Source organism: Haemorhous mexicanus, chromosome Z (assembly GCF_027477595.1).
Source record: "Haemorhous mexicanus isolate bHaeMex1 chromosome Z, bHaeMex1.pri, whole genome shotgun sequence".
Taxonomy (NCBI): Eukaryota; Metazoa; Chordata; class Aves; order Passeriformes; family Fringillidae; genus Haemorhous; species Haemorhous mexicanus.
The window spans coordinates 1,087,925-1,100,237 of NC_082381.1; the positions used below are offsets into that span (position 1 = coordinate 1,087,925).

General features: G+C 37.1%; 1 protein-coding gene across 3 annotated transcripts in view; it reads right to left on the reverse strand.

The window, feature by feature from the left end:
* Positions 1 to 12,313, reverse strand: part of PCSK5 (proprotein convertase subtilisin/kexin type 5) — a 223,206-nt gene that overhangs the window by 71,543 nt on the left and 139,350 nt on the right. For all 3 annotated transcript variants that reach the window (XM_059873883.1, XM_059873882.1, XM_059873884.1), the window contains exons 12-13: positions 11,282 to 11,470; positions 1,943 to 2,079 (exon numbers count right to left, since the gene is read on the reverse strand). In XM_059873883.1, coding sequence (XP_059729866.1) covers positions 1,943 to 2,079; positions 11,282 to 11,470 — 326 coding nt within the window. The remainder of the gene's footprint in view (positions 1 to 1,942; positions 2,080 to 11,281; positions 11,471 to 12,313) is intronic.

Here is a 12,313-nt window from a genome sequence, read left to right on the forward strand (position 1 = left end):
ATGTTTAAGCACCTTTTGTTTACTTCATGTTCTCTTCAGTGCAGAGACTAATCCCGATATGCCCAAACAGCTGAATTTATCCACCACTAATATATGGCAGGCACTTCCAAATCTTTTTGAACAGAAGAGTTACTGGACAGCTTTCATCAGAGGGCAACCACTGCTCTAGAAAGATGGGGGATACATTACTAGACAGTATACAATGAACCAGGATCCAAATTCACAACCACACTGCATCTTGTGAAAACCAAATGCACATAAAAACCAAACTAGTCTCATGCAGTGTTTTACATTGTGGTTAAAACAAAGTAGAGGATAAGCTCTCCAGCAGGATTTTTTCAGTAGAGCAGCTTCCTCCACACCCCTAGTTTTGCGGACCTACTTTGTCCCAGTCCCCTAGCCTTATTGTGCCTTTTCCAGACTTGTATCTTTAGGCCTTAGTTCTGACGGAGGAACTAAGGAAATCAGCTCCATTAGATTAGCTACTGTAGCACTGAGAGAGTATATATAATGCATTGAAATCCATAAACCTATACAACAATATCTGTAGCTGTAGTGTGTAGGAGTGCGCAGAAATGGGCCTTGAAGTGTAAAGCTGGAAACGTAGCAGGCCACTTTGAGATTGTCCTGGTGATGTAAAACGCCTGGACAATGTAGCTGGAGAATTGCCCAGATTAAAAGTTTGCAAAATGGCTCCATGCTACCTTTTTTTTAGTGCAAGGTGTGTGTCAGGGAAGAGGGAAATAGCTGAGATGTGTTGCTCTGTGGGTGTCCTTCATGCCTATTGGATGAACCAATGGGATCCAGTACGCGCAAAGGTGAAGAGCTACTCTAACTTGTCCTTCACACCAAAAATGTTCCTGGATGTGTCAGGAATGACAAGTGTAAAATGGAGTTGAAAATACTTGAATTTTGTCTCTTTTCAGTAATTTGATCAAAATTAAATTACTTATTTGCTGCTTAATATCTCCCCATCTATAAAATTCTAAAGCACGGAAAATTAAAAAAAACCCCAAACACAAAACCTCCTCCTGAATCTCTGACAAGATTTGCTTATACTCAGTGGCTGCTTTTCCAAACACATTTAGTGAGTACCCCCTTTTAGTGTACTGGAAACCTTGCTTTTCATTTAGTGGTGCATTTAACATCGTTTGATTAAGATCAAACCATAGCTGGAAAGCTATGGTGAGAAGCCATCAGTGGTGATAAAGCGAAATTTAAAACACTGGCAATGTTGGTGTTTTCTTTCAGAGCTCTAGGGGAAGATAATCACAAAATGCTGTGCTTAAAGTTAATCACATGACTATACAGCTAGAATTTATATAACACTGGCCATGGTGTAAAAAGTTACCAGAGTCTAGAAGATGTTTCCTGCTCAGAAACTTTGAAAATCATACTTTATCTTGGCTTTAATTAGAAGACCATGTCAACCACATATTGTGTAAAAGCTTTTCAAATTTTGGCTTCTGATTGCTGGTTTATGATCCTAAAACACTAAAATCATGTTATGTAGACTAGTGAGTCAGGCAACAAGACAATAGATTTGATGGCTGGACAAAGAACCTTTTTTTAAAAGTTGAGACTGGCTATTAGAACATGCCTCAGCTAAAGTAGAGTAGAAATAAAGAATCAAAATTCTCATTCAATTCTATCAACTGTGATTGAGTGAGACTGATCTGTATGTTAAATTTTTTTAAAACAGATCATCTAAAAAAGCCCCACAGAAATAAGTTCAGAATAAAAGTGAATCATGTTATCTTAAAAGGTAAGTAACAGCAATATAAAAAGGAAGAGTGCATTGATAACTTAAATTTAGAATAATGCTCTTTCCAGCTATGGCTTCACAGTAAAACCAGTGAGGTGTTTCAGCTGTAAATAAAAGGTGGAAAACAGCAAGCACTTTTCAGAATTCACCCAGCCCATATAAATGTTAGAGTCCTACCTGGAGTCTTGAAATTTCTCAGCTGAGATGGAGTGTCACAGATTTCCAAGATCCAATCACCTGCTGCTTTTTCACTCCAGCAGTGAGTAGTCATAAACTCCCAGTTTTTGAATCCTTCCATGGAATGATCAAATAGCCTAAAACAAATGATGACAGTATTTCAAGGCAAACATTTTTTTTCCTGGGGAGCTATGCCTCCAAGTGTGCAAACTCTTGAAAAATAACTCTTGAATAATCAGCCAGTTCATTCATCTCTACCTTCACATAACATTATTCATGACGGTTTTCTCACATGTGTTACAAGCACATTTAACAGTTCTTTGTTGTTTGATGGAAGAGAGTCTTTACATGCCATCATGTTTTTATAATGAAAAAGAGAATGGCAAGCAAATTCCTTGCAATAACACCATAACTGCTAATACTCTTTAATATGATTTGTGGCTCTTGGAAAAACTGCATATGATACAGAATTCCATTGCTTTAACAGCATGATGTAATTACAAATAATTTGTAAGCTGGAAAATCTCAGTAACATTTCTTTTTGGCTTTGGATTGGAATAGTTAAAAGGGGTTTATACCCAAAAAACCCAGTAAGTTTAAGACAATAGTGATTCAGTACATCACTTCTTGTGAAGAAGTAATATGCAACTGAGACATTAGCCTCAATCCTTGAACTACCAAGGCATCACCCTCTTCAAACACTTCACAGAATTCAGTTTGGGTAAAACTGAGAGACTAATGGCATCTGATGGCTAAATCAAACCAATATCATTACCATAATTTAATTACTTAGGTTGTGGGTGAAGACATTGTAACTTAGGCTTGGATTATGATAATTTCTAGTATAAGGAGATCAATTTCAGATACTGTAATATGACTGTGATCCCCTGTGAGACAGGGAAGGAGGACCCTTCCTGGCAGGAGATTAGACACAAGAGAATTTGCACTTTAATTTAGTGTTCACAGTGTGTTGCTTGGTACCCCAAAACTACTGGTGAGAAGAGCACTGTAAGAAGGACTGCAGCCTCCAATAAAATCCCATGGCTCAACTTAAAAAATACATATATAACTATACATTCACATGTATGTATTTTTATATATACTTTTTGTGTGTATACATAAATATTTGTGTTTATATTTTTATTTATATATATTTGTGTATATATACATACGAGATATGTATGCATGTCAATTTATATATGCATATATACACAAACATATGTGTGTAATATCTATCACTATTTAAATTTGATATCTTCGTGTGAAAGCTCCACTGGTAATAGCTGCGATTAAATATTTTTAGAAGATAAGAATCTCTACAGTGGAAAATCCAATGGATTGAAAATGCTTTTCCATAAAACAGAGAAAAGCCTAATATTAGACAACATAAATATTATATTTGAATTCATGTCAATCTGTTCTTTTCTAAGCTAATTTCAAGCTTTATTATCAAAACGTTGTGAAATTCAGCAAACAGGAAAACAGCATGCTTGTGTAGGTACATTACTGGTGAAAACTGCCACACTGGATAGGAATAAAATGCCATCATTCTTGCTGGAAGCTTTGGTCAGTCAGAGGCATGGGGTCAGGTACTGTGTGTCCAAGACTTGCAATAGAAACTGTTTGGACCTACAGGATTGGAGCACTTCATACGGCTCATCCAAAACCTGATTTTCATGGTCTCATTTTCAACATAAAATCACAGAATCATAGAGTACCCTGAGTTGGGAAGGATCATCAAAATCCAACTCCTGGCGCTACACAGGACAGCCCCAAGGATTACACCGTGTCTCTAAGAGCGTGCTCCAGAGCACAACCACCCCTGGATGAAGAACCTTTTGCTAATATACAGCCTAACTCCCCTGACACAACTTCAGGCCATTCCCTCAGATCCTGTCACTGGTCACCACAGAGGTGACTTGTGTCTGCCCCTTGGCTCCTCTCAGAAGGAAGATGCAGACTGTGATGAGGTCTCCCCTTAGTGTCCTCTAGGCTGAGCATGACAAGTGACCTCAGTTGCTCCATGTATGACTTTCCCTTCAGACCCTTCACCGTCTTTGCAGCCTCTTTTGGACACTAATAGCTTTATAACCTTCTTACATTCTGGTGCCCAAAACTGCCCCCAGAACCCGAGGTGAGGCTGCCCAGCGCAGAGCAGAGCAGGACAATTCCCCCCTTGCCCAGCTGGCAATGCTGGGCCTGATGCCCCGCCAGGACACTCTTGGTCCTCCTGGCTGCCAGGGCACTGCTGGCTCATGTTCAACTTGCTATTCAGTTTGGGCTACCTTTTCCCATTTTAAATGAATGCCTTTAACAGTAGTCTAATTTATTAGCACTTATAAAACTAAATTAAAATATACATCGGGATACATTTTCACTGATAACTGTGTGAGATTTTCTTCTGATACAGTTCTGTGCCTCTGTGTATGTGCCTGTAAGTGTATATGTAGACATATTTTGGCAGCAGAATGGGCCTGTTTCATGTCACTGTTAAATCAGTTGTGTGCAAATCTCACAAAGGTATGGCACACACCATTTACTAAAATGGTGGACATTATTACACAGTCATTATCCAGAATTTGCATGCAAATATGTTCAATTTAAGTCATGTAGGCAATTTCTAACTGTTATTCAAATTGCCATACTGTTGTTTTCTGATAGTTTATGTACTACTTTCTAAACACACTGTCAATGCAATGAGACACCAGTATTTCTCTTTGCCATTGTAGCAACTAAATTATATAATATTATGCAAATAATGTACAATTACAAATTTGTATTCATTGATAATGTATAGTCACTTGTTCATATACATTAGAAACATAAGTTTCTCTTAATTTTTACTGTAATTAGTCTGATATTTTCCATAGTACTTTTTGGATAACTAGGTGTGTCTTGTTTTGAAATTTTAAAGTGTTGTCGGATATCCATTTTAATAATTCTTTTAAGTAATTTTGGGTGGAAGAGACAAAAAGCCCACATGTCTTATTTTTAAAAACACTGTTACCTAAAATATGCTGTGACTGGAACTGTGAGCTTCCATCCATGGAAATGGGGAAAATTTGGTATGAGAAAATTGACTATTTTTTTAAAAGAATCCCTCCTTGAGAAAGATTTGAATTTTATAAAATAAGGTCTAAATTGGAATCTTTGAATGTATGAACTGTGTTTCCACAAAAGATTCTACAAATAAATCAAACTCTGAGTCTGAGTCTGTGTATGTATATTGGACATACAAAATTGTCCAAGTTCTTTTGCTTTGCTTTGTCTATGCACTAAACTCTCAAATCAAAGAACCTATGAGACAATACAGGGATTTCACTTTCAGTGGTGTTAAATAAATGAATGAAATGATCAAGTGTTCGGCTGTACATTCCTTACTCAGAAAGAAATTCATAGGCTCTTTTAAGGAGCATGCAGCCACTCCAGAATTAAGTTTTTGTAATTTGTCAAAATTTCTATCAAAAACACACTTATGACATAGATTATCTTGGATTAATAAAATTTAGTACATGGTCTGATGAACTGCTAATTGACTATCACAGATAATTATAGACTAAAATACTTAAACAAGATTACTAGAATAATCCAATGGTTTTTTATGACCATGATCATATACCTGTACTCGTGAATGTAACATGCTTTTAAAGACCAAAGTGATTAACAACATTTGAATTTTCAAAACTTACTTGCTAACATAAACACAACAGAATGCCAATTCTGTTACTCAGTTACTCAGGGGACCTTTCTTAGAAACAGAACACTCAGCATGGAGTGGAAGTGACTGCACGATTGACTATATAATTATAAGTTGCTGCCTACAATGAATAACAGCATTAAATTAAAAAAAAACCTTGCTCTTCTCTTTCTGAGGAGTTTTATGCCATACTCATCACATACCACATGTATGTTTAGATAAGAATATATGTTACACAGTGTAGAATAAAACAATTATTTTTGTTAAAACAAATTCAAGAGTCTTGATATCTTCCACTGCCGCCACTTCAGCCTAAAAATTGCATAACCTTTCTCTTTAAGAACATATTTAAGCAGAAATATTAAGCAGAAAAGTTTGATCTGTAATCAAACTTTAGATCCAGAGGAAGGCAATTAGCCACTTTCTAACAGCATTACAAAACCCAACAAACAAATGTCTCAGCTTTGCAGCAAAGAATATTTAAATTCCTAAATGCTTGGAAGAATTTGTTTCAATTTTTAATTTCATGTGAGAAAAGGCAGTGAAGGTAGCGGGTTTGTTTAGCAACACCAGCATCACCTCTCATGAACACTAAGAAGTAAACACATAAAAGGAGCTTTTTTTCAGTCATCAAGACTGTTTGTTTCAGCTGAGAAGGTGCAGCTGCACCTGACTGCAATGGTTGTATACTGAACTCAATGCATTAAGAGCCTGGAAGCCCTGCACTAGAGCTAGTGACTGTGGCTGCAGTGGAGTAGCTGGAAAGAGGTAAGAATTTTCTTCTCCTACAGCAGCTGTCTTTGTTATGATGTGCTCCAGCACACAAACTGGCAGTCTCATGGGCAAGTGGTCCTTGCACAGACACCTGCACAACCACAAGACTTCAAGTGCGCTTATAGTCTGAAGAGACTACACAGTGCCTTCCCAAGCTGCATACCTGAAAGTCTTTGGTCAACTATTCTCAAAGCAGCTCTTCTCCACAGGGTCAAATCATCAGCTCCCTGTGAGCTCCCTGAGAAACTGCAGACAGCTCAAGCTGACTTAAGCAAAGCTTCAACCAGACCCTACTGCCCATCTGCACTGAAGTATTCAAAAGAAAGAAATGGCCAGAGAGCACACTAGGCATTTCAGAAGCTTTCTTACTTACATGTGGGAGATCTCTTAAAATTTCTGGATGTGGAGCTAAAGAAAACATATTTAAAGTATTTTCACACACACTTTTTTTTTTTTCATTTCCATATTACATCTGGTTATCACACTTAGTTTTTTGAAACAATGGATACCTCTGAACTATCATGATGAAGTTGTTTGGAGTAACATGAACAATAGTGTACAATGCCTGCCAGCCTGAAATAGTGGCTAGTATGGCAATCACCATAGTGATTGCCATAAAAAAAAGTGTAGTGGGATATCTATTCATCAACCCAACAAAAACAAAAACCAACAAACAAAAAAAAGCTAACATGAAGGAAACAAAACATAGCAAGTTTGAGTTGGGAGAAATGGTTTTCCAAGAACTGTTTCACCCTGTAGACACAGTCCAAGCACAGGATTACTGTTAGCTCATTGCAGACTTACATTATTACCTCCTCAGAGACTGTTTCAGTGAAGGTTGGCCCTTATGTTTCATCATATTAGGATTAAAATGTAAGTTTTCTTTAATATAAGAATATAACATGTAAGCTGGGAAAAAGATGCACACCTATAAAGAAAGTTTTCCCCTACTTCAGATCACCAAGGCATTTTATGAAGCAAAAAATTGAGTAAGGTTAGATAACAATAACTTGGTTTTGGTCTAAGAGCTCTGCAGAGGAGGATATTATTAAAATTTACTGATTGCCTAAGGTTTCATGATAGGAAAAAGATGGTTATGAAGATACATTCTTTTGTTACTGAAGAGAAGTATTATTAATACCAAGGCCATATAAGCTTATGAAGCTAGTGGCCTGGAAAGTTGCCACCATGTGGCTGAAATATTTCAGTTACGCAGTTCAAATGGCAACAGCTGCTTTAAATTTAAAGGGCAAGAATTAAATAAGCCATGACTTCAGTGGGAGACAAATGAGCCCTAAGTTTGTTTCTCCTACTCCCTTTGTATCTAGCTTTTCCTCCATAGCCTGCCTGTAGTGAATGTTTGTTAGAACTGACCTTGGTATGTCTCAAAAAACACTTAGAAACCCACGCTGCCAAATCCACTGGCCAGTTGTTTTTGGAAAGGGGATACTGTTCCCCTTTGGACTTCACTCTAGCCTCATCCTCACACCAGCCAATACACATCCAGCCTGTATTTTCCTCTGTGCAGTGCATCCAATGTAATCATGTTTAGTACTTTCCAAACAACAAAGCAGATGTTCCCTGTAATGCAGATTTTGAACATAAGGCTTAAACCAGTGACAGTGTTATCCACCAAATGCTTGCAAAGGAATCCACATCATCTCAGACTAACAAGTTTTCTTACTGAAGTCATTTTAGGGGGTGCCAACATTAAGGATAAAATACGCAGAAAAAAGGCCAAATATTGCCTTGAGGGACCTACTTGTCAATGCACCAAAAATTACACACAATGACTTTTCTTCCAGAATTGGTGGAGAAGTGCACATGTAAAATATACCTTTTGCACTTAAAAACATTTTACCAAGCAAACTGTTTTAAATTAAACCCAGATGAGTAACTGTAAAGCAATGGGGTTTTCCCTGGTTTCAGTAAAAACAGCTGGTATTGCTGCTATTAATCCTGTACATGTACATTAAAAAGTCTTGTATATCTGAGAAAAACATCTCAGTCAGGTAGTAGCAATGTATAACAGCCTCTGGGGCCTTTGCCTATAGCAGAAAAACCAGACTACTTGCTGCCAATGTATCTCTGCATGCATACTTACAACTGAATCCATTTATTCATGATATTCATTATTATTGATGCTTTAAAAATCAAATGCCTCATAACTAATTTTTCATACTAGAAAATAACATCCTATTTCAAGTTTTATTTCATAACATGATGCTAAAACATATACATTGACAACACACAGCATAATCCTAATGTCAAGAAACTACTACCTCTAAGCTGTATGACTTACAGCGAGGTCGAATAAAGTAAGCCTTAAAACACCATTTCAGAAAGTATTGTGTTCATGTCCCTCACTTTGCCCTAAGAAAGGCCTCATGCAGGCTCTAGGCATTTCAGACCTAGAATTTGGAATATACATTTATCTCTAATATTAGTAGCCCAGAGTTGTTAAGTAACCCATCAGCCAATGTTATGGAAAGTCCATATATTTCTGAAGGTTCCATGGGAAGGGAATTTCTGGTGACACTCTACGAGCTCTGTCATCAATAATTTGTTTCCTGGGAAGTGACAAAACATGAAAAGGCCTTTTGTTTTCTATTTAGTTTTCTGATACTATAATATAAGAAAAAGCTGAACATCCTCTTGTTTTATTACATATATTTGCATTCTCTTTCTCTACTGCATGTACAGAAAAGAATTACTTTTAAGGTGCAGAGTATACAAAGATGCGGACTGAATTAATTTTGTACCTATTCCACACACCAATCATCACCAGAAGTGAACTGTGAATCCTGGAATGTATTTCCCACTTGCTGTGAGTCAGCTGCAGCACATGAAAGCCTAGTGCCAAAAGTTAGCTGTGTTAAGACCACTGGGTTTACACAAGATTGTTTTGTTTGGATACCTAGTTGGATGGCTTTCATGTCTTTTCATTTTGAACTGAGGAAGGACTACTGCATGAAAATGGAAGAGAAAACTTAAGAAGGATTTCTTCAAACACAAAAACAAAAGCCTGTTTCATAACTAATAAGAGAAACCTGTCTCACACTGGTTAGCAGAAGACAAATTCTTTGTTCAGTGCAATAGTGCAGCAGGAAGACACAGATATGTGTGCCTATGTGCTTTAACAGCAACCTACGACAGCACTCACAATGGAACACAGGAGATACTGCAGAGGACCCCAAACTTCCAGGACAACTTCCTCTCCATTTGGTGAATTAGTGTCTACAGCTTGAAGAATATTTTCACTTTACCTTTCCTTTTAATTTAACAAAATCTCTAATGAAAATGTATATTTACAGTTCAATCAGAACCAAGTCCATTTGACCTCCACCTGTCTCCAAAACAGGCTCTTTGTTTCAAGAGAAAATGTAAGTCCTTCTGTCATTGAGATACAGGAGGACATGCAAGTCTCCGGAGCTAGATAATCAGCATTTCTGACTGAGGAAGCATGGATGAAAAGCAGTCTGGAAAGCAGACCATTCTCTATAGATTAAAAGCCCTGAAGAGTAGGATTGGGGATATTAATTTTGTGAAGACTTGAGCATGATGGCAGAAGAGTTCTCACAACACAGGTTTGATAGATGGCATTTTTTGCAGTTTCTGATACATAACATCAGTAAACATAAACTTTTCTGTGAGAGCCATGCTCTATGTCTAGCGGAATGGCAGTCATCTACATCAAGTCATCAAGGAAAAAAATTATCTATCATACAAAAGAATTATCTATCATACAAAAGAATTATCTATCATAATATGATCCCATCAGGAAGAAGATTTCTAGCTAGTTGGAGAAGTATACAAGCATTTCTTACTGTAAATGTAACTTATTCGCATATTTGTAACTGGGGTAAAATTTGGAAAGTTTTCTGATGTTTCTTAATGCCTTAACCATGTCTGGTAGGAGGTGGTGTTTTTGACCATGGATTTAGTGAGATTTACATGGGAAAGACTGTCTTATTTGAAGAAAATTTCTGCTAGTAGATCAGAGAAATAGAATCATCACTGAGAAGTCTTTCAGTTTGCTAGTAATTTCCTCCACTCATTGTTTGTCCAATGATACAATGGACAAAGACATACTTGTCTGAGTTCAATAGGAAGAATAAAAAAGACAATTTGAAGCACTGTGACAGTTTCTCCAAAAACATAATATAGAGGCGACAGGATGAGAAAGAAGATTGATCTTTTTTAGTAGCTGTTGTAAAAATGGATGGATATTTGAAAGCAAGTATCCATCACTGAACTGATGTCTAACCTTCAAAAATTTTTGAAGGCAGTTGCTAACTTTTAAAAGCTTTAATCTGCAATTTACAAATGAACCTTTAAATTTCAAGTGCTAGTGCTACTTTTCAGCGTTTTCCTATGAGCCCTTCATGGATTGAGTATGTTTACTTTGACAAAAAGGATCTGGAAACAGGTAACATCAGGGGTTTAAAAAAATAGTAGTAAATATACACTATTCAATCTGATTTTCATTGCTATCAAAAAAAAAAAAAGGATAAGAGAAAAATGAAAAATTAGTGGCAATATGTAGAAACACTTTGATTCAGCTTCCTTATGAACACTGAATCTGTTTTCTTCACATTTTCTATCCATCTAATAAATGGTGAGCCATACAACTATTGAAATAGACTAATCTTTGTCTTAGAGTTCAGCAGTTTTAATACTACACTTCTACTGAGACTGTCATCTCTAAGTTCGTTTGTACTTCACTCTGCCCATCTCTCTAAGAAAAAGTAATTAGCCTGTGTCTTCTAGTATCTCTGCTGTACTGACTTGACTGTTTGTTGACACTGACATGTCTATGCAGGCTCTACATGCTGACTGTACTGTGAAATTGGGTTGTCATACTATACCTGTTGGCCAAGAGCTGTGACCTAGTTCCAGAAGGAGAGGTTAGGTAAATTGCCAAGTCTCCACGTCGAGGGTGAGTAATAGTGATACGTACAACAACATGCTCCAAGTAGATCACATGGTGGTTAGGATTATCCGAACAGCCAGTGGCTTTGTAAATTGAACGGACAATGCTGTCAGGTCGTATTGTTCTATAACAGAAGCACAGCAAACAACATCAGCAAACAAAAGCATTTCTTGCTTTTTGTGTAAAATACACAACCCCATCTTTTTTGCTTAGTAGAGAATGACAATGTTGGACAACTGAAAAATCAGTAGCCTATAATCACTAGTTTAGACATGTGCTTCCTAGCTGAAAATACCACTATAGGGTAATTATTTCACTGCAGATAATGGCTAATGGCAACTGCCTGGGTTTCTGTTAAGCACATACACAAGCTAAAATAGGAATAAGCCTTTGGGACAGAGCATTATTGTGGATTAGCGGCCAGCTGAGAAATGCTGAGACTGTCATGGAATCACAGCTGGTTGCTAAACCCCAGGAAATGCCTGGCATAGCTAATCCTAGCTTACGTAACAGCAAGTATTACATGTTAACTGTACCAAAAGGCATCTGACTCAGCTGGTTTAAATTGGCATGACATCCTTGCAGACTATACCAGTCACAGATCAAGCCTGTCAAATATAATTATCAAAAAATATTCTTAGTGCTTTGGAAGTGTGCTTCATGCTTGATGCTGTCTCTATACTCCATGGAGTACACATAACAGAATTTTGCTCTTAAGGCTGGTTTTACAGAGACCCTATCTCAGCAAGTGAAAAGCAGTTCAGTTTTGGCCTCCGAACTAGAGACCATTGGAGAGAGACAATATCATACTGTTTCAAAAGTATATTTGCTTTTTACATTCTGGATTGTTAAATCTGTCTCTTCTTGCAAAGGTGACTGAAATGCATTCAACCAAATATACTTCTTTGATGTATCATCTATACAAAAATCCATCATTACCCAGTGTGGACTGTTTTACACCTTCACC